At 33.4% G+C, this 26681-nt stretch overlaps 3 protein-coding genes across 7 annotated transcripts; 1 reads left to right on the forward strand and 2 right to left on the reverse strand.

Moving 5' to 3' along the window:
• Nucleotides 1-7782: 7782 nt before the first annotated feature.
• On the reverse strand, nt 7783-8969 carry LOC127093413 (uncharacterized). Its single transcript, XM_051032334.1, has 2 exons — nt 8602-8969; nt 7783-8253 (listed from the first exon to the last, which is right to left on the reverse strand). The coding sequence occupies exon 2, from the start codon at nt 8249-8251 to the stop codon at nt 7907-7909; it is 345 nt and encodes a 114-aa protein (XP_050888291.1). The 5' UTR covers nt 8252-8253; nt 8602-8969; the 3' UTR covers nt 7783-7906.
• A 7944-nt stretch (nt 8970-16913) lies between these two features.
• Nucleotides 16914-19189, forward strand: LOC127092996 (WAT1-related protein At3g30340). Its single transcript, XM_051031886.1, has 6 exons — nt 16914-17098; nt 17180-17236; nt 17327-17443; nt 17540-17942; nt 18278-18429; nt 18515-19189. Exons 1-6 carry the CDS (start codon nt 16914-16916, stop codon nt 18633-18635), a joined length of 1035 nt encoding a protein of 344 aa, XP_050887843.1. The 3' UTR covers nt 18636-19189.
• Nucleotides 17031-21719, reverse strand: LOC127092995 (pentatricopeptide repeat-containing protein At5g08305). Of its 5 annotated transcripts, none has more exons than XR_007792371.1 (4): nt 21575-21719; nt 19388-21187; nt 17517-17669; nt 17031-17409 (listed from the first exon to the last, which is right to left on the reverse strand). XR_007792371.1 is itself a non-coding variant. In XM_051031885.1 (2 exons), the coding sequence occupies exon 2, from the start codon at nt 21108-21110 to the stop codon at nt 19461-19463; it is 1650 nt and encodes a 549-aa protein (XP_050887842.1). In that variant the 5' UTR covers nt 21111-21187; nt 21575-21719; the 3' UTR covers nt 19353-19460. The 5 variants fall into 5 exon arrangements, 1 of the variants encoding a protein (XP_050887842.1); XR_007792370.1 differs by having other exon boundaries at nt 17517-17763; XR_007792373.1 differs by lacking the exon at nt 21575-21719 and adding an exon at nt 21390-21560 and having other exon boundaries at nt 17517-17763.
• Nucleotides 21720-26681: the final 4962 nt, after the last annotated feature.

Raw genomic sequence — 26681 nt, forward strand, 5'->3', positions numbered from 1 at the left:
CCAATTCATGTGATTATGGGAATCGTATGCAAGTTTGACTCAGATGGGATGAAACTAATCAACATGGTATTATCAGGGTTACATCAAAAGTTGGTTTGGGTACCAACAGAGCATCAAGGATTGGTCAATCCTTGCTCATCCCCATAATCTACTAACTCCACAGTCAAAATTAGGATCCCTCTCTATATTTAATCATCTCTTCCTCGAGAGGATGAAGGTTCACCGTCATCATCATACCAGTTTGAAACTGATTAAATAGGGGCAGCTGTCGTATCCCAAATTTTGATCATATTTCTTTTCCTTTTCATCTGACTTAGAATTTAGACTACTAACAGAATCAGAGCTCATCAGCCATCTGATATCCCCAATGACCTAAAAAATCAAAGAGGATCATTTTGACTTTCTTTTAAGAGATGACTTTAGACCTTATTTAAGTCTAATATATAGTTTTAATTTAGCTAGTTAAAATGACATATTTTATTAATTTTTGTAAACATTATAATAGCAGTTTTTTTAGACATAGTTTGATTTAATAATTTTTAGGAAAATATTATAGCTTTATCTAGTTAGAATTAATTTGTTAGAAAGAGTTTTTGGAAAACAATATCTATTATTAATATAATTTAATTCATTCATATTAGGTTCTATGGTTAGTCTAATATATTTTATTAGTAATATTTAATTAGATTTAATTATTAAATCCTACTATTAGTATTGTATTATTTAAGATATTGATTGTTATTACTGGAATTAATTATTACGCATTATCTTGTAGCTGTGTTATAGTTTTTTTTATTAAATTATATTATAGACTAATATTATTAATTAGGTATTGATTAATATTATTTCTATTAGTTAAAATTTATTTGTATTTGATTATTAAGTTATTAATGGTATTATTGGTTAAATTTAATTGTTAATTTTGTTGTTAGAGTTAGTTGTGTTAGATATTATTTTTTATTAAAATATTTTTTGTGTGAAGTTGGTCAAAGTGTTTATTAGATTAAGCCAAAGGTCTCAGGCCCAATTTCTCTTCGGAAAGCCTAATGTTTGCGCAGAATAAAAAAAAAAATTTGAATCCAAAATACGAAACATCAGTGAATCAAATCTTCCATTTCTATTACAAGATACATCAAATATTGAATTTTCACAAGTAAATTGGACCAAATACACCAGACTTCAAAAACCCTAAATCAGATCAAATCTCAACCTAATCAAGTCCCAAACACAATCTCAATCTGCAATCAATTACAAGGCAATCAAATTGAATATTTTCTAAGAAAATTATCAATCAGATTAATGACCTAAAATCTAACCTAAATCTATAAATACATAGGAAATTCATATGAAAATAGGAGAAAAAATCCAACCCTAAGGACCAATTGCTTATGCAATCTCCCAAAAGCAAAAAAAGAAAGAAAGAAGTAGTTTGAGGAAGGAAGAGAAGCAGTCAGGACAGACATATTCAGAGGAAAAGAAGAAAAGATCAAAGTAGTTACCTTGTTGACTGAGATACTCCTCTATTCCGTAGGTTGGTCTCCATTTTTCTTCATAATATAGCCTCTGACTTGTATTATTGTACTTGCTTGCTTGTTTTTTATTGTGGTAGTTGTTTAAGGTTTATTTTGGGGAGAGGTTAAGGTAAACTAAAAGGGGGTTTAGGGTTAGGGTTGAAAATTATTGATTTGATTTTAGAAATTTGGAGGTTTGATTGGGGTTCAGGGAGTGTCGATTTATGGATCGACCAAGGTTTGGTGTGGATCTAGGTAGGGGGATGTAAGATCTGGGCAGGGTTAGGGTTTGGTTGAGGTAGAAGATGAATATTCATCGTTTTAGGGTTAGGGTTCTTCAGGAAGGGGTTAGGGTTCATCAGAAGAATCCTATGATTCATCTTAGGGTTAGGGTTCTTATGAGGGTTTCTGAGTTAGGTTGAAGTTTCTTGGAAAGTGGATTGAAGGTTTGAAGGTCTGGTTATGGTTCGTAAGAAACCAATGTTTAGGGTTCATTTGGGGAACCTAGGAGTTGAAGGTGGGATAAGTGTCTCTGGAATTTAGATGAAGGTATGAATTCTTCGGTTGAAGTTCAACCGGAGCTGGGTTTTATACGGTGGTTTGGGGTGGTTTCTGGAAAGAGGGGGTGAAGCGAAGAGAGAAGATTGAGAGAAGATTGAGAGAAGGGGGCGAAGAGAGAGAAAGAGAAGTTGAAAATGGGAGAGTTCTGAGGGAGCTTAATTTTATATACTCCCTCGGGCTCTGCCACATCACCAACAAGTAGCCTCCCCACAGTCAATCAATCTGATGACCTTGACCAGTCCAGATACATGTGCACTTACAGTGTTCCATTGTTTACTCTCAATCACAACCTTCCTTTTGTCATACTTTGTTCAGTTATCTTAATCCAAGGCTAAGATCAAACGTTATGCAACCCATCTGATTTTGATCAGAGGATCCAGAGAGAGTCAACTTTTGACTCTCTCTCCATGGACCTTCTCATTCTGCACGTGGGCCTCAAAGTTTCTTGGTTCTCTCCCATTGATTTTCACACCCCCAAACCTCTAGCTCATTGATTCTACAGTTAGGTATATTCCCGTGATTTAGCTAATTTTATTTGTTTTATTTTGTTTTCTATTATTACTTAGGATTATTAATTAATAGATAAATAATTGATTAGTATGATTAGTACTAGTTAGGTTAATAAAAATAATTTAGAGGTTAATCATCCTATTCATCTTATGATAATAGCAAAAAATAAAAAATAATAATACAATATTAGGATTAATTATGTTATTTATAATTAAGTGTTCAATTAATATTTAGGATTAGGTTAAGATTGAATTTGTTAGAATAATTAAGCATAATTAGGCTTATTTGGTTTATTTAAATTGATAATTAGTTTTATTATAATATTCCCCTTATAATATAAATGAAAACGAGAAAAAATATATATTAATTATTTAATATTAATTAGGATTAATTAGGATGATTTTAGGATAGAAATATGCTTAATTTCTATAATAAGTGTAGGGTTTCATTTAGTCTAAATTAAGATTAATAGTTAGGGTTAATGGATATAAAATATAACATTAATCTCTTTTCATATTCAATTTGTTTAATATTTTTCTTATTTGGATAAAACAATTATGTATACATAACATCTAATCTAATTTCTAAATCAAATCAAACAAAACAAATATTTTCTAGCCGGACTACGGTACTTTGATCCCTAATAACATTTGAAAGTACGTAGCCATAGAGTTGTAACACTCTAGCGAGTACAATTTAAATATAAAACTTTTTTTGGTCCCTTTTGTAATTAAATCAATCACTTTTCTCTTAATAATAACTTAATCCCTTATAAATAAGTAATTAAGCAATTAACAAATAATATAAGCAAACATGCCATAGAAAACATAGCAACCCTAGAAGTAGAGGAGGATCCCATTGAGTATAATGAAAGTGAGAGGTTCCTTATATCTTCCCCTTACTTAATCAACTCCCGGGTCTTAGTTTCTCACCCTTAACATTAGATCTTATCATTATTTCTCTGTTCTTTAGGAACGAATAAAAGATGGTGGCAATTCTGTAAACTTTCCAGCCGCGACAGAGTTCAAGAAAGGAACCCGTAGAGGCAGTGTTGTCATGTGAAGCAGAATACATAGCTACTTCTCTCTATGAATGTCAAGCAGCGTGGATGGTGAATTTGGTCGAAGAGATTATAGGGAAGAATCCTGGAACGATTACCATGAACATTGATAACATGTCTGCTATCAATCTAGCGAAGAATCTGATAGCACATGAACGAAGAAAGCACATTGAAATGAGGTTTTATTATCTTCGAGAGAAAGTTGCAAAAGGGAAGATGAATCTGGAACACTGCAGAACTGAGAATCAGATAGCAGACATTATAACGAAAGGCGTACTAGTCGAAGTGTTCAAGAAATTAAGGTTTATGATGAATGTAGATAGCTTAGACATAATGAATTAGGTGGTGTGTTCAATTGTAATTCCTTGTGTCGAAGCAGGTTGCTCAGCAGAGACAAGGAAATGTCGAAACATTTATGTCGAAGCATGTTACTCGATAGAGATTTTGACTTAAGCTTACTTTGTAATTTTAGTTGAATTAGGTTAGTTGGAGTTTTGCATGGTGAGCAAGCAAACTCTGCCTATAAATAGGGAGTAACTCATATTGTTTGAAATAAGAGAGAATGCAGTTGCATATCTGAATAAAAGTTTCAGTTTGAAGTGCAAAGAGAAACTCTATAGATATATTCATCCTCTTTCCCTTTTCTCTAAAACTCTAATTTCCTTTCTTCCCCAATTCATCTTTTCGTTTCCTCTTTCATTATCAATTGTACAGCAAAATTCTCCAAGATTTTGGTGAATTTCCAATAAATTTTACAAATCAATTCACTCAAAATGACTATACAAATCCTTAGTGTTTTTTTCACTATTTCACACCCACTCTCAATTAAACCTGGCGATAAAAGATGTTATCAATTGTTTGTTGTCTAATATTCCACTAAATATTTATAAGAGGTTGATATATTATTGTGTTGGCAACAAAATAAATCCAACTTGGGAAGAATTGAAGCAACAAAACTATTCTATAAAATTGACTTTTATCAACCATTTAAGGCTTGTTGCTTATAAAAATGGTTGTCCACCACTATTCATGGCAAATTTTGGAGGAAATGCACAATTACCTTTACAATCTTACCAAATCAAGTTCATTAGGGCTTGCAATCATTCACTAAATGCAATTGAAATGTATTTGAATTTTAATCATGTTCAATATTGTTGAATATCTATTGTCCATCGAAGATTTAGTATTACACCTTGATTAATTTGGGATCCTTCTTTAGATTATTCAAGAAGATTATGACTAGATGCAATATCAATGCATGAATCAAAGATCATGTGTTTTTATGATTGTAGTCACCTCTTTTGATCTATTGTAAACACTAAATATATTTTTGCTTGGAAGCGACAAGATCATGCCAGCAATCACTTAAAATGTGAAACTGTGCCTCTAATATTTTTAATACAACTTCGGTTCGCCTTGGTTTTCAAATTGGATTTGTGGTCATATTCTTTTAAAACACTCTCCCACACTAAAACCCCTTAGGCTTTTTTTAGGAGTTTAGAGGGGGGAAATAGAAGGATTTATGTGGGGATGGTTTTGTAGGATTTTTTTATGCAAACATCAATATTCTCCTAATTTGGAAGAACTAAAAAATACTATTTTAAGAGGATTTTGAAAAATTTTGGAACCCTAATATATATTACTCAAATATAACTTTTGTTGTTATTGTATTACAAAAATTTAAAATATTTTAATAATAAATATTATTTTATTATTTTATACAAAAACTATTTTCAAAAAAATATTAAAGATTTCTCTATAAATTTTATTAGAAAAAAAAAATATTTTTCAAAGTTCTCTATCCTCTCTATTCCAAACTTTCAAAAAATATCTTAAAATCATTTTTCTCCTCTTAAACTTTCAGACCTTTCTCTTTTGTGTGATTCACGACACAAACATATCATTCCCCTCTCTCATCAAAAAATTTCAAATATAATTTAATTTTAATTAATAGTCAATTTTAACAATCTCATCCTTTAATATTCTTTTATTTTTATTTTTAAAAAGAACACGAACTTTTAAAAATTAGTAAATATAAAGCTTCTCTACTTTTTTTTAAAATATTATAACATTTAAATATTATTAAACTCTAACCAAATATCATTATTCTTCAACATATTCCATAATATTTTCTATTATACTCAAATTTAAGTAAAATGTCCTTGAATTTATTTAAAATTTTCAATCGTTACATTATCTTAGAGGTGGTCACACATATTCAATTCGTTGGACATATCTGTTTTGTCTGCACTTTAATATACGATCAAAAGTTTAAACTCTCATCTTGTAATATATTCACTCCGCTATGTCCCATTTTGTTTCCCTTCGTTTACCTTAGTTGGCTGTGTATTCTACCATTTTTCTATGTACAAGATGCCATTTTTTCCATTGTATAAAGGTTAAAGTAAACTACATTATCTACCTCAATTTGTGATATGTTTGGTATATAAAGTATTTAACACGCGATATTTTGGATTTTTCTATATACAAGATGCCATTTTTCCATTGTGTAAAGGTTAAAGTAAACTACATTATCTACCTCAATTTGTGATATGTTTGGTATATAAAGTGTTGTGATATGTTTGGTATATAAAGTATTTAACGTGCGTTATTTTGGATATGTAGATTTGATTTTAAGATTACCATACCCCACCAACATTCCAAACACCCCACCAACAAAACCATGCGTGTAGCCGGTCCTACAAATAAACATATATAGAAAGGCTAGAGATTGTTGTGTAAACACTAATAGAATTGATTATACTTTTCAGAATTAATTATATTTGAAAATATAATTTTATAACTTACAACTTTAAACGAGATTCTTACGCAAAGAATTTAGTGTTCAATTTTTTTAAGAACAATTTATTTAAACGTAAATCACTTTACATTCTTTTAAAGTCAATCAGATTTCTTTACCACAGAACCAAACACATATTTAATGACTTATGTAAATTGCTTCGAGTTGCTAACATGAACTTCTTCATTGTAATCAATGGCTGGTGAATATTTTTCCTTAAAATGTGTTGATTTTAAAAAAATTTAAAAATCAAAATCAATTTCATCCATAGAGCTGAGTTTCATTTCTTCCATGATATCCCCAAAATCAAAATCAATTTTCTCAATTCCCATACCCTACAAAGCTTCCTTTTCCACTTCAACCCCCACACTTAATTCCTATTCCTGAGTTACACAAATTAAAATCCTTACTTCCATTTGACATCTAACCATAGTTATAAACTGGAAAGTAATCAAGGTGATTTTCAATCCAGAATTAATAAAAGAAAACATGGAATAAAGTAAACACAAGCCCCAGCAAGGCAGCATATTAGCACGACAATCTAGTGGCGTATTTCTAGTAACCAAATAAACAAGTGATGCTCTACTGATATACTGCCATTTCATTAGAGTAACAATCTCCAAGGTGCACGGTAGGCTATGATAAAAGAAACTGGATTACTAGTTGAAAAAAGTGATTATCTAACAAGAATTGTTTAACTCCATACATAAAACTAAAAAACATTATCTCCTAAATCATTCACTCTCTTGACAGTCAAACTAAATTGTTACCTCATCACTTTTCAACTCAACCAACCCCTCCAAAGATTGCCATAAATCCATCACTATGGTTTCATATGAGGTAGAGAAACACCATGAGACCAAAACAACAACCATCTTCTATAACATTGTTAAAAAGAAACACAAGCAGCTCGGGTTTAATATTCAATGATCTTATTTTCTACCAAAATAATATAAAACATCTCATTCTTCATATTCTTCATTCTCAAATAAACAAGTGATGCCATTTCATTAATAAAAATGTCTCCGGAACCAAACACACGCAAAAAAAAAAGTGATGTTCTAACAAGAGTTGTTTGACTCCATACATAAAACTAACACAATATTATCTCCTAAACATCATTCACTAGATGGCAGTCGAACTAAATTGTCACCTTATCACTTTTCAACACAACACAAACAACCACACCAAAGATTGCCATAAACCCAGCAGGACTATGGTTTCATGAGGTAGACCAAAACAACAATCATCTTGTATCTTGTTAACATTGTTAAATTGAGTTTTAGTAAAATATGTTTGAGCAACTCAATAGTGTGATGATAAAAAGAAACACAAGCAGCTCGAGTTTAACATCGGTTATCTTATTTTCTACCAAAATACTAATACAAAACATCTCATTCTTCATATTCTTCATTTGCAAAGACGATCTCTTCAATATACAACAAAACACATAAAAATCACAACTCAAAGCAGCTTAACACCAGCATCCCTTAGAGAATCAATAACAGCTTTTACCTTTCCGTGATACCGCTGTTCTCTCTTGAAGTGAACAGAAACAGCAGGAATGTCCTTAAGCGAAAGCCGCTCTGCAAGTAACTTCCCGATCTTCGCAGCTGCAGCAACATCCCGAGTAGTTTCCAAGGTTGATCTTAACGCTTTCTCCTGTGAGCTCGCGGAAGAAGCTACGGTAGCAGTTGGAGTGTGGATGACTTGAGCAGTGACATACTTATTGGTGAAATGCATCTTCAAAACATAGGGTTTGAGAAAATTTGTAATCCTTGGAGGCCTTACCGGAGGTGGAATAACCATATCTGTTTTGCAATATAATCAAAGTTGAAATCAGAATATAATTTACGCATAACAGGATCGGATATAATGCAAGAAACGAAGAAAGATCTTATAAACTATCAAATTTATGCAGCATTAGAAAACTGTGATTGGTATGGATAATCCTAAACCCTAGGTAGTTAATTGCAGTTAATAGTGGCGCGATTGCGGCGGTGTGGAGGAGAGCGGCCATTTCCGGCAACAGCGCATCAGTGTCGCGGCTGCCTCGGATTCGTTTAACGATAACAAAACGGCGTAAGTAGCTGCCATCGTGGAGATTGGGACTAGGTATAGTGAAAAAAAATTGAAATAAAAAATGTGGAGAGAAAAACCTGAAGAATTTCTGTGGAAGTAGCGGCGCGTGGTTGAATTACGGTGGTGACGGCTTTGCTAGGTTAAATGAGAAAGAAGAACTCAATGAAAACCCAATCTGGTGAGAATTCTTCAAAATGTTCTAAATATAAAATTACAAAAGATGAGAATTTTAATTAATATGAATAGTTTTTCCAAAAGTACTCCAAAATGAAATAAAATAAAATCAACTTAATTTTTTTAATAATTCAAACATGTCTATAGGAAAGATTAATTGGCCTAAGTTTCATGCATAATGCGCTAGCTAATTTTAATTGGTCCAAATTCAAAGTCAGGGTTTCATCATGGTGTGCACATTAGATAGATTTTGTAATTGTCATGCATTAAGTTCCTAAACTTGTTTGTTTCAATCCCAATTGACCTTAAACATTGCTGCAAACATTACAAGATACATCTGCAAGCCAAAATGACGTGTACTAAGTCACATGTGAAGCACTCCGAACCAAAGTTAAAAAGCAAAAAATTTCCCAAAATAGTTAAAAGTCAAAACCATATCAGCAGAGCAAAGGATAAGGAAGTGGAATTACAAGCCAAAAGGGGATAACCCTTAGCAAGCAATATGATGAAGGAGTTGTGCGAAGAATTTAAGATCGAGCACCACAACTCTTCACCATACCGGCCCAAGATGAATGGTGTCGTAGAAGTAGCTAATAAGAATATCAAGAGAATCGTCTAGAAAATGGTCAAGACATATAAGAATTAGCATGAGATGCTACATTTTTCTCTGCACGCTTACAGGACCTCAGTTCGTACATCCACTAGGGCAACTCCGTATTCATTAGTGTATGGGATGAAAGTTGTTCTACCAATTGAAGTTGAGATTCCTTCACTCAGGGTCATCATGGAGGTTGATCTTGATGAAGTTGAATGGGTTCAATCTCAGTATGCCCAGCTGAATCTGATTGAAGAAAAGTGTTTGACGGCTATTTGCCATGGTCAGTTGTACAAGAGACGCCTCAAACGAGGTTTTGATAAGAAAGTTCTTCCTCGTGAGTATCGGTCAGGAGAACTCGTGCTCAAACGGTATTCTGCTATTCACTCAGATCCCCAGGGCAAATGGACTCCCAACTATGAAGGACCTTTTGTCATTAAGAAGGCTTTCTCAGGTGGAGCCCTAATCCTCACAACAATGGATGGGGAAGACTTGTCATCGCCAGTGAATGCAGACATAGTCAAAAAATATCATGCCTAAAAAGAAATGATGATAAAAGTCCGCTAGATTAATCTTCACAAAATGGATATCCCGATGGACCAAAAAATGAATTGTCCATGCAAAAGTTAGGGATCAAATAAAAATATAAAGCTTGATAAGTCGAAAACCCGAAAGGGCGGCTTAGGCAAAAAGAGCATCCCGGTGGACGAAAAGAATAGAAAATGTCCAGGAAAAAGTTAGGGATAAAGGCATTGACTATGTTCCTTGAGCCTACTATATTACAAGCTAGATCTCAGACGATCAAAGATCAATTCAATCATCGTCGATCAAAGCAAGGTATTGGAATTCAGATCCTACATTGGATAACGGTCAATGTTGTAATCAATGGAAAAATACAAAAATATTTCTCATCGTCATTTCTTTTTATTTTCTCAATTTTTGCGAGGTCCTCTTTAAGGATGTTTGCATCTTTATACACATCATATATACAGTTTTGTTCATGATCAATAAAATCCAGTTTCTTTTATCAATCGATTTTGTTTCTCCTGCATTTTGCTTACGAAATAACTGATGTATTCTTATCACATAATGCTTCAAAATCTAGGGGAATAATAAAAGCTACATTAAAAGAAAACCTTATGGATTGTTGTAAACTTTCGAAGAGCTTAAAAAAAGGATGATTGGTAGTTTGAAAGTTTGTTTGAACACCTACAAATGTCTTGATGATTGCCCGGTTAGATCATGTATCCTTATGATCCTCAGCAGGGTCGGATGGATCCTTAGCAGCAATGTCAACCCCTTGACTTCACAACATCAGTTTCTTTGGTATAATTGATGACGAGTCGGAGTTCCCTCCATACCAAAGAACCATACCCCGTGAATGACATCCATCTGACCATATAAACACTCATGCACCATGAAAATAAAGCATACATTATGCAACATGCGTATCATACTTTCCATCTGCAACTCCCCCACCGGATATCAAAAACATATGTGTACCTCGACAGTATGACCATTCCCAACGGGAAATTTTCTGGATACGTTAGTATTTAATCCTCTTCTACCTTGAATACTTAAAAAGCTTCTGTAATTCTTGTATTCAGGTTCAAGAAGATTAAAGAGGGGCAACTGTTGTACCCCAAAATCTGACCTCCCCTTTTCATCTTTTCATTCAATCCTTAAGTTGAGAATAATCTTGCATATATTTATGCTTCATGCATATGCATCAGTAATGCATTCATATCTGGTGGTTGATCATTGTGGGTTTAAAGTTATTGGCTTGTAGAACCAGGGCTTTGGAGTGGATGAAACCCTATAGGCTCAGCTTGGGTGTTCATCTAGTGGTAGGGGATACAAAACCCTAATGACTTGATATTTGAGGTTATGGATCCAATAATATCTCATCATGGCACTCCTCAGGCCTTTCAAACCCTATTTTCTTGGTGATATGGTCTTGGGAATCTGTGGATGTCATTTGGGCCTTGTCTTGGCTAATAAAACCCTAATTGAGGACTCACACATGGAAGACTTATTTGTAAAGCATCTTGATTCATTTAAAGGTTGTTTGGGGGATGTGCCTCATATGAGCCGTAATCAAGGGGGATATCGTCTCAGTGTACCTTGTGACTTGGCTTTTCACCTGATGACCAAGGAAGCTCTAGACTTCATTAGGGCATGCCTCAAGCCACCAAAACCCTAATATGGTCTCGTTTTCATTCATGGCCTCATAACCCTAGTTATTTGTGTGTGTGTGCTTCACTCAAACCTCTCATTCATGTTATTGCCTTGGTTATGGTCCCATTCATTTGTGTTTGAGTTCATTGGTGCTAGCATAAGTTCTTGACCTCACAAACCTCATCTACTTCCATTTATTCATCTGTCATGGTTGTGATATCTTTGCTTGGACCATGGTTTTGTTTATGACCTAGTGCATAACATTCTATTGGCCTTGCTAGAGACTTTATGACTTTCTTTCATTTTTCCTTTGTGGTATTTGTTTTGATTTTATTCAAGTCATTTCAAATATGTTCAAGCTTATTCATAATTAGGTCATATCCATTTTAAGTCATGATCATTTAGTTCAAGTTCAAATTCATGATCAAATATCAAATTCAAGATCATACAAGTATAAGATTCATTTCAAAGTCAATCCAATTTGATTTATGTCAATTCCATTCATTACATGGGAAAAATACAAAAAAAAAAGTGATGACCAATTGTTGACTTTTGTCAACCATTGACTTTTTCGTCAACTTTGACCAAAGTCAACCCAACCTTTTTCATCCTAGCTTCAAATAACCACCCAAAAACCTTCACCAACCATCATACAAACTTTCCAACCACCTAACTCCCCTTCCCCAAGCCTCACCTGAGTCGAGTCATACCATCGGAAATCCTCCCTGAGTTGTTTCTAATTAGGTAGTTTTCTTCATCCCCATCATCCAAGCAAGTTACCATCTCCCTTAAATGATCTTCTGATCATTTCCCCTAGGTTTCCAGCTTTGATTACTCAGTATCTAGAATTTAATTTTTAAATTAGGTAAAGTTCATCTTTCTGGTTCGTGAGAGAAAACTCCACACTCAGAGCCAATTAATGGCTCATGAGTGTGGAGAATGATTTGTTTATGTTCATGTAACGTGATTCCACATAAAAAAACTGATTGAATTTGAGTATTTACAAGTTTTGATTTTCAAAAATCTCAAGGTTGAAGACGACACTGAGGTCGTTACTTAGCGCGAAATTTAAATTCAAAAAGAAATTGTGTCCCACTGTGATTGGTTGGCTAACACGCGTTTTCTTTTTAACTGTTGTATTGTTATTTTATTGTTTAGGTTTGTTTCTTATCACCATCGAGCTTGTGGCCCAGTGGGAGAGGGGGTTGGTCCCCACGTGACCCTAAGGTCAGGGGTTCAACCCTTAGTGTGTGCAAATTCTTATTTATTTTTCACTTGTGTTATTTTTATTCATTTATTTTCCTCATTTTCTTTCCATTTTGATTTATTTTTTAACCCTTTCATTTTTATCATTCTGGAATATGTCCAACATAGACTCGTGTTATTTTTTCCTCTAGTATTTTATTTTATTTTATTTCAAGTCATTTGAATTATTTTTGGTGGACTTGTGAAATCTTGAACTTATGGACTAATGAAATCTACTTAGGTCATGACTTGTTTGGTTTAGGGTTGATTAAAACCTTCCATACTTCAAATCTATCATTGGATGATTAAGTGTTCATCCATGGTACTTTGAAGCCTGGATAAGTTGCCCCTACTTCAAATAAATTGGATCATTTGACTTGTGGATGAAGTTTCACTTGTGCACTTGTTAACTTGTGATTTCATCTGATACATTGTTGTTTCACTTGGTTTATACTAACCCACTAACACCTTACTAACTTGTTTATACCATACACTAACCATTATTACCTTGTTAATATTATGTCTTGTCCATAACTTAACCTAACTTTACTAACTTTTGATTATTACTAACCTTTTGTTATTATTATCATTGTTATTATTTCATTGTTATTTACTTTTATGTCATTTACATTTAAGTACCCATTATCATCATCATTGTATAAACTTCATCATGCATGTTTATTATTTTTCTTTACCTTATTGTTATCATAGACTTAAAAACCAGAAAACATGATAAAATTATAAGACCAAAAACAATTCATTGCACGTAAGCCACTTGGACTTAGAGGATCTCATCCTAGGACCTTTGCTTTGACGCCTTTTCCATTACCCTTTTTGTGATACTTTGTTTCAAACTTTGCGTTTCATTTGTACTTACATACCTGTTGTAAGAATGGCATCATGGCCCCATCTTAGGGGGACATGTTTGTAAGACCATTATCCTTTCTTTAGTTTAGGTCACTTTTGCACACGCAAGGCTTTCTCTTGAGCTACCTTACAATGAGACTCTTTACTTTCTTGTTGGTTACTTTGCATTCATGTTGCATAAGCCAAATTTCTTAATCAAATAAACAAACCCTTGATTCAATGTCAAATGACTTTTTCCTAATCAAATCCAAAACACTTAATAACTACGATTAGTATTGTGCACCACAAGCCTTAAGTGGTGGAGAATGAGTGAGATATGAGCATTCCTATCCTGACTCTGATTATTTTGAACGCAAGACGTTTGACTTGTTGTCTAGAATATTCACATCCGCCCCTAGACTTTAGTGCAATCTAATCACAAACATTCTTTTCATAAACCCTTGTTCAAGGTAAAATCAACACAACCCATCAAACCTAATTTTTGTGCCTTAGGGCATCACTCCGAAAACTCTTTTCTCAAAGGTAAAATCAATCAACACACAAATATTTTCTACTCTGAACTACGAAGCTCTGATTCCTCATCTCCGATGAGTGATACGTAGGCACAAGAGTCATAATCCTTGGCGAGCACAATAATAAAAAAACAAAACCCCTCTCTTTCACGCATATTCTTTTGAAAATAAAACAATAATGAGATAAATCCCCGTGTACGTAAACAACCCAAATGGTTCCCACGGAGTACCATGGACGTGAGGAGTGCTAATACATTTTCCTTACGTAATTGACTTCTGAACCCAAATCTCGGTTACAAGACCGATTCCTTATCCCTTTCTTAGCGCTTCTCGTGCGCGTATCTTTTTCGAGGGTTTTATTGATTATTTCCCCTCGTCTCTCCGATTGAGGCACACCAATAAAATCTGGTGATGACTCTTCTGATATTGCCTTCCCCTCTTTGTGGGGGACAATTCATTTGTTCAGTCTGTCCAGTTCCCTCACTCCGGAAACCCTGGTGGCGACAATCCTGTTATAGGATATGGGGGACTCATACTTGTGGGAGAGAATGTTTGGTGCAAGTGTGAGTGGTTAAAATCTTACATTGTCTATGAATGAGTAGAATGTTGGATTTATAAGAGAGATAACTCATTTATCTAACACCTTAAGATTTTTTGTTGAAATACGGTGTCTCCCTCTTTTATGATCCTGAAGCATTAGTCTCATTGATGCTCGCGTCTTCCCGAAACTCCCGAACATCTTTTACCATTTATTAGAATAAAAGGAAATAATCGTAATCGCTTACCTTCTTGAATATGTCTTCTACCTTGTCAATTGTGCATGAGGCGAGAAAACACTTTAATGCATATTGGCATTTCCATTTAACATTCTATGACTACGTTTTTATTCCAATTGATGAAATGACATTTGATTTAATTAAAATTTTTATAAAAATTTGAGGGTAAAATTTTGCTCATTGCACTAAGTTAAAATAGTCAATTTCTTTAAATCTGTAATTTACCCATAACTCTGATTGAGATTAACATACATTAAAAATAATAAATTAAAATAATCCTAAAATTTTCACATATATTTTAAATAATAAAAGAAAATTTAAAAAATCAATTTATTAATCAAGCAGTTAATATTTTTAATTTTAAAAAATATTCTAAATTATCAACTAAGCCGAATTTAGGGTCGAGTTCGGGTAGATACTAGTATTTCAATTATCTATCTCATTCTCATTTTTAAAATCGAAAAAGTTTGAATTCAAACTCAAACTCAATCGAAGAGGGTTTTCGAACCAAACATGAGTTGAGTTTAGACGAGTACACGCGAGTAAAGATTTTACTGACATGTCTAGTCTCAACTCTATATTTTTATAAATAAAACACTAAAAACCAAAAATATGTATTGATGAGAGTCGAACCCTCGACTTCAAAGTCCTAGTTACCCCGTATTTATAAACTTCAAAGTTCTAGTTGCCTGATATTTATATTAAAAAAAAATAACACGAAATTTGCAATAATTGATAAAAAAAATTGAAATGATCAGAGTAACTTTGTCCAAGATAGGGACTAATTACTACTCATAAACTAATCTCTTAATGTATGTTTGGATTGGTGATATGAGATGAAATGAAATAGAATGAAGTAATAAATAATAAGATTTTATTATTTGAATTTGCAAATAATGGATAGAACAGAATGGAAATGGAACATGATAAAATTCATCATATTCCATCCAATCCATCCAATCGTTCAATGTTTATTCAATGTTTATTCCATTCGATTTAGGATCTACGCAATGGTATGAACTAATTTGTCATGTTCAAACCCATCTAGTTTATAAAAATTAGACACACAATCTGCTCCACTTCATTTTCATCATGTTTCATTTTGCTCTGCACTATTCTAGTCCATCTATTTAAGTATAGTCTTAAAGGCTTAAATTTTAAATTTAAATTAATCTTAAATAAAATGATATTGATGTGAGATCAACATATATAAGCCCCGTATTATTGTGACACGTCATAATCTCTAACGATAAAAATCACTATAATATTTTGGCCTATATTTTACAATTTTGGGAATTAATTTCTGAAGATTATTTTGACAATCAAATACAGTTTTATGAGCTAATATGCATACTCACTCCTTTACATTTAACCACTAAATACATTTTACCATATTTTCCATGCCAATAATTTGCATTCCATTCAAAGAGAACCTTTCAACTTTCTACTAACTTTTCTCTTCTGCCCAGATTTGACATGTTGTCCTTAGAAGTAATATAAAACTAATAAATAGTAATTAACTGAGGTTCCAATTAAAGCATGGAAACAGATTCCCAGTTACCTAAAGGAGTTGGAGACAAGAATGTGATATATGTCTCTACTTTCTAATTTCTAATGATGCATACAAGTCACTACCACTTGGAAATTTCGTCAAAAGAATAAGAAGCTAATGGTTCTAAGATAGTAACATCCTTTCATTACTTTGGATTATATTCATTCATAAAAGAAGATAGGTATTCTGATATCAATTGAGGAAGGTAGATATAATATGTAAAACGTGATTTTATTAGCACTTGTTTATTTCAGTAAGCTCAATTCAAGCAAGGGAATAATAAGCGAATGAGAAAAATATGGCTAAAGGAGTCACCAAGTAGAATCTCTCAAAAGTGTTGATGTGATGAAGGAATGTTAATAATGTTGGTTCTTCTCTCATATCTCCTATAAGGTTAATAACTCCTCTATATATTAAAGAAGACAACATGCATCAAACCATTCCTTCCAAAACTAACAAGAAACTACAAATTTGAAAGAGGAAATTGATCATGATGCAATGCCATGTATTGTGCAAGCCAGTTACTACCTTGATTATAGTTAACTTAGCTCTTGCTTTTGTCAATTTACTTCTTAAAATGGTTCTCAATGAAGGAATGGACTACATGTCAATTGTAACATATCGACAAGCAATTTCATTCATCTTCATGACACCTATTGCATGGTTCTATGAAGGGTAAGAACCCTTGGGTGTTTGGTACAACTTATTTATAACTTGTTTGGCCATATTGAAGCAGTTTTCAATTTCTTTATACAGGAAACACAAACTGGAGGCTCACATAATATGTCTCCTTTTTCTATCTGCTCTTGTCGGGTATGAGTTTTCGGGACAAAAGAACACACTTATAGTTCTGTGCTAATACTATAGTTATCGACTAAATAACATTCTATGAATGCCTTTCAGAGTAACACTTCCCCAATACCTGTTTCTTCTTGGACTTGAGTATACATCTGCTACATTCTCATGTGCATTCCTCAACATGGTGCCTGTATTTACATTCATCATGTCACTTCCATTTGGGTAAGTTAAACAAAAAGACATAATTACTTGATTGTGGTATTAATATAACTACAATAAGCTTTCAATTAATTACCTTTCGGTTTCAAACTTTTCTAGGATAGAGAAGGTGAACTTGAAAAGCAAGAGTGGTAAAGCCAAAACCTTGGGAGCTATTGTGTGCATTGGTGGAGTTTTGGTATTAGCCCTTTATAAAGGAATTCCCTTAAACAACTCACAATCTCAACACCTAGAAAATAGATATACAAGTGTGTCACCAAGTGCGAAGTTGGAGAAATGGATTATAGGTTCAATACTTCTGACTGCAGGTTGCCTTTTGTGGTCTTCATGGTTTGTCATACAAGCAAAGATTAGCAAAAAGTATCCATATCAATACTCTAGCACTGCTATTTTGTCACTTTTTGCTACTATTCAATCAACAATATTAACTTTGGTCATCAAGGGAAACAATGCCTCATGGATCCTCAAAGGAAAGCTAGAAATAGTGTGTGTAATATATTCTGTAAGTATGCTCTTTGCAATGAAATACACACATCATGTACAAGGTTTTCAAAAGGATTTGGGTGCGGTCAAAAATCTCACGATTTCACGCAGCCAGGACATCGTGGTCGTTGGATCAAGATTGGATAGCCAGATTTAAAGCATGATATTTTAGAGTTACAAAAAATATCAATTCTTTGCTTTCTGCATCGTCTGATCTCGATTGAACTGCCACCCATGTGCTGACTGCTTGAGTTTGTGACTGCAGCAAATTCAAATCCTTTTCAAAACTATTTGTGAAGTTCATGACTAAATATAGAAATCGTGAACTCAAAATTGTTATTTATGTGATCCTAGGGAATGGTAGGATCAGGCTTGTGCTATGTGGCAATGTCATGGTGTGTCAAACAAAGGGGTCCAGTTTTTACGGCAGCATTTACCCCTCTTTTACAAATATTTGTAGCTGTTCTCGATTTCTCAATACTAAAGGAGGAAATATACTTGGGAAGGTTGATTTCTTTTTTCATCTTCTATGATTTTCACACCTTTTCTTTCTTCATTGCTCTTAATGAATCCCTAACTGCTATTAAGCAGTATTGCAGGATCTGCCTTGGTTATTGTTGGCATGTATATTCTTTTATGGGGAAAAAGTATTGAGCAAGAGCAATGTGTCATGAAGGATACACAAGGAAATCAAGATGTAGAATGTCAATGATAATTCCACCAATCACAACATGAATGAACAATTGATGTACTATACTCTGCAACATGAGTGTAAACTCTTCGTTTAATTTTTATATTTCTACAAAAAAAAAACTGCTGTACAAAAGTTGTTTCACAAAAGAATGTGGAATGGTATAACTGTATAAGGTATTTTGAATATTTTCATTTCAAAAGCATAATGGACAGCCCTCGATAATACTAGTATGATTTTAATTTTAATTTACTACAATCAATACCATATGTAGATTCTATCAAATTAGATAGGCATCTCCAACAGAACTAAAGACATCAACATCAGATTTGTGATGCAAGGATATATATAGAGGCACCTAACAATATTTGCTAGTCATAGTTAATTCTCCTAGCAATACCTTTCTGAGTTTTCTGGTATGAAAGGCCAGGGATCAAATCAATGGATGCCTATTAGTTTCAACTAAGATATTTTCTACCACATTTGAATAATAAGAACCATTGTTTCAATTGATGCCCATCAGTTTGGAGTAGGAAAGAGGCTAATCTCCTTTGATGTAAATTCTTAATTTCAAACTGCCAACAATTCCAGAACCATCAAGTTTTTCAGGCTTTTATCTAGTTATTACTTGTTAGAGTGTACAAACTTGCTTTCAAAAATGGTAGTTACATTCCGTAAGCCTGTAACCGACATGTTGCATGGATTTCTAAACTGCATTAAAATATGAAGACATATAACTTGACACAGAAACCAAAAGGATTTTGTTAACTTACATTGAAATCCAGGTCTTGTGCAATAACTCTTCCACAACAAATGTTAACTGCTACAAACTTTAACGCAATCTACTCAAAAGAGAATCAAATCGTCTTCTATTGATGTATCATTCAACAAATTCTCCTCCTGATTGTCTTGGCGACAACCATGTCTCATTTGACAGACAACAAAATGTAGCATAGAATAAGTTTCATCTGAATCGGGGTGTGTTTTATCATGGGCAATAAATCTATGAAGGATCCCAGATATTTCAACAAAACTAAACCCAGGTGATTTTTTCACTCCTCTTCTTTCCATGGCTTCTCTCATGCTCTTTGCATCATCCCAACGTTTGACAACTGCATATACATTTGACAAACCAATATATCTTCCATCATTGTTTGGATCTAGCTCAATAAGCTTCCTCCCAACTGTTTCTGCAAGATCTAAATTTCTATGGTTAATACACCCACTAAAAAGAGCACCTAACATGGAAGCTGTTGGTTCTATGGGCATTTGACAAATAAATTGGTATGCAGTGGTTAATTGACCTGCACGCGCCAGCACATCTACCATGCAAGCATAGTGCTCACTTGTAGGTGTCATGCCACATTTAACAAGGCTCTCAAAGAAGTACCATGCTTCTTTAACTTGTCCTCCATGGGCACAGGCAGCCAACAAGCAGAGGTATGTGATCTCATCAGATCGGATGCCGACCATTTGCATTTCCTTAAACAATTTAAGAGATTCTTCCACTAACCCATGTGTTGCAAGACCTCCGATCATTGCATTCCAAATGAACACGTCAGTTTGACTCTTTGAGACGCCACGAAATACAAGCAAAGCCTCCTCTATTGCCCCACATTTAGCATACATGTCCACAAGAGAGGTTTGTAAGACCATTGTCATTGGTAAACAATTGTCAACAATATACTTGTGCATCATTCTTCCCTTTTCTAGAGCACCAAGATGTGCACAAGCAGACAAGACACTCACCATAGTCACTTCATTGGCTTTGGGACCAACAGCCCGCATCTTTTCAAAGACAGCCATGGCTTCCCTGTACTCCCCATCCTTCACATAACCATCAATCAAAGAGCTCCATGACCGAACATCCCTCTCCTGCATTGACTCAAAAACTTTCTGAGCCAAAGCCATCTCCCCACACTTGGCATAGCCATCTAACATGGAATTCCATGAAACCAAATTTTTTCCCTGAATACTATCAAATATTTTATGAGCCCACATAATATTCCCACAAGAAGCATACATGTGAATCAAAGAATTTTGGATAAATCTATCAGACTCGTGCCCAGTTTTTATAATTTGGGCATGCACAGATACACCACTTTCCTGTTTTGAAAGGCGTGCTGAGGCCTTCACGAGAAATGGGTATGTTAAGTAGTCCGGTGCAACCCCGTGTCGCAGCATCTTTAGAAAAATAAATAGGGAACGGATTGGATTATTGCTATTTGAATAGCCTCTTATGATTGTATTCCAGCTAAAAATTGTTGGACTGGAAAGCTGGGAGAAAACCCGGTAGGAATAATCAATGTCGCCTGAATTGGACAGAGCAGAAAACGAAAGGATTTTGTAGATAAATGAGTCTTCATGAGATAAACCAAAAGAGATCCCAATAGCATGAAGCTTCTTCAGCTCAAGCATTGATCTGCATTTACCAAGAAGGTAGAGCAGAGTTCCATTTATATTTGCAGTTTTACAAGACAGTGACCCACCAAGCATTTACAGGTATATCTGTCTTGTCACAGTTCACACCAGCAGGTCAAACACGTTTAGTGTATGTATCATCCGAGCAACACCTAACGAAATCAACATAAACAGGATGTCAAAAATCAAAACCACAATCAATTAAAACATCTTAAAGAATTAGCTTAAATCAAACAGCCTAGTATGACACACGGAATATGAGAATGAATACACTCTAAAGACATTTAATCAAACATGTAATATGCCTCCTTTTCAAATTGCAGTGCAACTGAGGAAGGTAAAGAAAAACAACACCTCTTGGTTGAAACCCTAAAACTAAACCCATAAATCATTCCAATCTCTGAACCAAACTAAACTGGTGGATTATATCAAGTTTCAACTCGAAATATAAACTACATATGAAAAAAATGCCCAGAAAATAAACTTAATATGAAATTTCTTTAAGGCATTTCATCAAACAAGACTGAGTTGACACATACCCACATAGGACCTAAAATCCACCAGCTTTGCAACTCAATGAGAGATGAATAGATATAGGATACAAAATACTGGTTTCATATGGAATAGATAAACATAATTAGACTTTAAAATTGGATGGAGTCAACTTTCACTCGGCTCGGTTTATTCTTCAAAACTTGTCAAAAATTAATTACAGTTATAAAATTATGATAATTGACACAAATGTAATCATACAAATTAAAAATTTAACTTTATGTGTTTAATTCAAATATTAGTAAGTATTTTTTAATTAATCTATTTTATATATATATATATATATATATATATATATATATATATATATATATATATATATATATATATATATATATATATATATATAACTTCAAATCATAACATTTAAATTGAATCTAATCTAATGGTTAATTAGATAAAGATATTAATTTATCATTAAATTAAGTTTAATTTAAAAGTTATAATTTAGAATAAATTAAAATAATTTATTTTTGTAATAAATTGATCTTCACTTTTATTTATTTATATATATATATATATATATATATATATATATATATATATATATATATATATATATATATATATATATATATATATATATATATATATATATATATATATATATATTTGTAAATATTAATAACTTATTTATATTTATATATAAGACTCAAATGTATTGTTTGTCTCCTCCCTTTTTGTAGGCGTAATTAAAATATAAAATTGGCTTTAACACATGTTTTAATCTTTTAACTTTATTTAATGTTTCGCTTTAGTCATTTATCTAAAAAAAACGTTATAAGTTAGTCATTTATCTAAAAAACGATACAAATTAGTCCCTTAAGTACACTTTTGTTAGTCGATTTGGTCATTTTTGTCAAATTTTATCAAAAATCATTAAATTCGGCTAATGTGGCAAACTAATTGGATATTCTCGCATACTTTTTTTGGTTTTTTCAAAATAAATCGTTAAGTTCTATTGATTTTTAATTTTTATCATTTCATTTTCTCTCTTTCTCTATAAACCCTAGGAAACCCTCAGAATCATTTTTCCATTATAAATCTTCAATCTGAATCGTTTTTCACCATTGATTTTCTTATTCGTATAACATTTTCTTAATCTTTTACCATCTTGTTTTGATTTTGCAAGTTTTCATGGTTGCAAAATCGTTGAAGAGGAACGACGAAGATTGTTGAAGAGAGATGAATCACGTTGAAGACACAACAAATAATAACCTTCATTGTTCATTTACAGTCTTCCTTATTGCTTTTTTACATTATAGTTCTCGTTTTTCTCTAGATTGGTATATGGTTCTTTTTTATTTTTTGAAATCACACTCAGATTTGTGATTTTTGTTTGTTGTTCAGGTAATGATTCAACTCAGTTAAGGATCTATTACTAGTGTCACATCTAACACGCTAAAAAATGAGGGTTTATGTTTTGAAATCACACTCATATTTATGGTTTTTGTTTGTTCTTTATAGATAACATGCTCAATGATCTATTTGCTCTTTTTGGTTGGCATTTTGCGGAAACACTTTTGAGTATTTTGTTATTGTTGTTTCGGGTTTTTTACGTTGGTGGGATTTTTTCTTTCTTCCTTTATTTGGATATGGATGTGCTTGGTATAGTCATTCTTTTGTTCTTTGTTCTTTCTTCAATAGTGTGTGGAATTTTTGTAGTTGTTTAACTTTATGTTCAATTTAATTTGTTGATTGTGCCTATGTTAGATGTTGGAAATCCACCACAACCTATGGAGAATTTCTATCAATCTTGATGAACAAGGTTGTTTTCAACCACACAATGACAATGAAAGGAAAAGAACGATTGAGAAAGAAAGAAAAGAACGTTAGAGAATAGGAATAATATTTTTTGTATAGTTTTCTCTCTGTCCACAACCCGTGGAAAACTTATTTATTCACTTTGCAACTGAAAAATTCTATGAATACAATATTATGAGTTATCTATAAGAACAGGGGTTACTCCCTCTATTTATAGATTTAGGTTAGCTTACACCCTAAGCCAAAACCCAAAATTATAAAAGTCCAAAATAGTTAACACTACTAAAGATATGCATGAGTCGAAATCTTGTGTGAAGCAATATGCTTCGACATTTCAACACACTAATACAACTTGACACACTAGGTTATTCGACACATCCTTGTTCTGTCGAGCAACCTGCTTTGACATAAGGAATTACAATTCAACACGCCACTGAATTTATTGTGCCTAAGCTATCTGCATTCATCATAGCTCTTAGTCTTCTGAACACTTCGACCTACACTTCCTTCATCATTATGTATGCAATCTGATTCTCATTTCTGCAGTGTTCCAAAGTCATCTTCACATCTGCTACTTGCTCTCGAAGATAATGGAACCTCGTTTCGATGTGCTTGCTTCGACCATGTGTTATCGGATTCTTTGTCAGATTGGTAACTGACATGCTATTGATCTTCATGGTAATTGCTCCATGACTCTTCGTTGTTATCTCTTCGACCATATTCATCATCCACGTTACTTGACATGCACAAAGGAAAGCAACTATGTATTGTATTTCGCATGACGATAATGTCACTATTAGCTCCTTTCTCGAACTCCAAGCAACAAGTGCACCACCTAGCAAAAACAAATAGCCAGTTGTAGATTTTCGATCCTCAACATCACTACACTAACTTGAGTCAGTGTATCCCACTAGTTTGCATTTTGTTCCTTCATCAGCTGCAGGAAACAAAATGTCATAGTTGAGAGTTCCTTTCAGATGCCTTAGTATCCTTTCGTCGCTGCTAAATGTGACATATTTGGCTTCTGCATGAATCTACTCACCATACCTACATTGTATGCTAAGCCATGCCTTCTAGGACAAAGGCATCTAAGTGACCCAATCATTCTTTTATATTGGATTGGGTCGACGTCATCTTCATATGAATCTTTCAACAGTTGTAATTTGGTCTCAGCTGGAGTCAAAGTTAGGTTGCAATCTTGCATCTCAAATCTCTTGAGTATTTCGCATGCATACCTTCTTTGATGCATCATCAAACCTTTACCACTCTTGTAGAAGTCGATGCCAAGGAAATATGAAATGTCACCCAAATCTGACATTTTGAATTCCTTGTTAAGATCACCTTTGAAGTCTTCAATCTTTTTCTTACAGCTGCATATTATTAATAAGTCATCGACATAAAGATATAGTATAAGTAATTCACTCTTTCTTCTTCTTACATATACTCCATGTTCAGTTGTGCACTTCACAAATTCCTTCTCCTTTAGAAAGCCATTTATCTTCTTATTCCGAGCTCTTAGAGCTTGTTTAAGTCCGTACAGGGCTTTATGCAGCTTGTACACCTTTCTTTCTTCGTCTTGCTTCATAAACCCAGTTGGTTGATAACACGAAATTATATCACATTTTAAGACTTAATTTAATTAGATTATATTATCATTTACTTTAATTTATCCCATTTTATCAGATATTATGCAGTATTTCTTTTCTATTTACATCAGGTACCCATTTTGAAGCAAAAGTGAAAAAGGGAAGAAAAGGAGGTGTAAAAAGCAATAAAAAGGAAACAAATAACCAAGACCAAGCCCAGCCCAAAGAAGGCGCACGTTGTCCCTGTGACGGGCGTCACAAGGAGTGTGACGAGCGTCACACTAAAAGCACTCTTGTGACGGACGTCACACATGGTGTGACGAGCGTCACACCAGTCCACTAGCTTTTTGGCGCAAGTTACGCTCTCAGAAGAATGGAAGTAACGTTGAGGACTTCGTGTCCTATTCCCAAGCCGTGTATTTAGCCATGCTGAAGACTCGTAGGAAACGCAATGCAGTTACCAAGGCTATTATAAATAGCCATCTCACAAACCTAAAAAACTCTCAGTTTTTGCACGCCCAGTTTGCCGAAGCTCTGCCAAATTTTCTTTTCACGCCTTTGCTTATTTTTCCTTTCCAGCGCTTAGCATTGTTTATTTTATTTATTTCTTTTGCAAGCTTTACATTCTTTTTCCCTTGCAAATTTACCTTTCCAGTTTTAGCTTTTAGATATTTTTCGCATAATAGTTTCTACACCGGAAACTATTGTGCAACTTTATACCGGAATTAACCTTACGTTATATTCCAGTTTTATTTCCTTGATTTAATTTACTGTCTAATTGAAGAATCCAAGAACAAATCCTACCGGCTTGTGGTGGAGTGTTCAAGACCATTGTATTACGCATTCAGGTTCTTTAATTGTTATTTAATTTTTAATGTTTTATTCTATTGTTTATTCATATTGCCTGCCTGGAATGAGTCTGTTTATGCATGATATAAATTCTTATTTATTTAGCATGTCTGGCTAATTTGCCTAGGTATCGGTATGTAAAGTAAGCAGAATAAGGGATCGAGACTGAGTCGGTCTATCTAAACTTAAAATCAAAATCAATCTTTTTATGGTCTCAACTTACAGGTTTAATAACAAGATTTTTTACAAAAGTAAAAGACATAAAGAAGTTAAAATCAATAGAGCGAGAGTTTGAGATTTTAACTGGACAGTGTAAGTTAGGCATTAATTCTAGATCAGGGCGAGAGCAAGTTTTAGAGTTAATTAAATTCTGACCTTTTCCAAAAAGTATTTTTAAAGATTGAATGTGAGGACGAGAGTTAAGCATTTGGATTTAATTATATAACCTAAGTCAACAGAGCGAGAGTTTGAGATAAGGGTGTTTAAAACGGTCAGTATTTTCTTAAAAAGAGTTTCTGCAACTTTATTGTTTTCAAAATATGGTTTTTGACTTAATTATAAGTGACAGCAACATTAATATAAAATCATGGTTTATTCAACAGAGCGAGAGTTTGAGATAGAACCTTTAACCAATAAAGTTAACCGAAACGATTCATTTTAAAACCAAGAAACCGACAAAGACTTGATTCCCTAGTTTTGACGAACTACATACCGATATCCGTTTTATTAATATTTAATCTAGATATTAGTTTAGCTCTTAGCTTTTCCCCAAACAATCAAACATTTTCACCTTAGATTTACGTAGTAACCTTAGATAACGGTATATCGATTCATAAGTCCCTGTGGGATCGATATCTTTTAAAACTACGCGATAGAACTGTGCACTTGCAGTTTG

This window comes from Lathyrus oleraceus, chromosome 6 (genome assembly GCF_024323335.1).
Source record: "Lathyrus oleraceus cultivar Zhongwan6 chromosome 6, CAAS_Psat_ZW6_1.0, whole genome shotgun sequence".
NCBI classification, from domain to species: domain Eukaryota; kingdom Viridiplantae; phylum Streptophyta; class Magnoliopsida; order Fabales; family Fabaceae; genus Lathyrus; species Lathyrus oleraceus.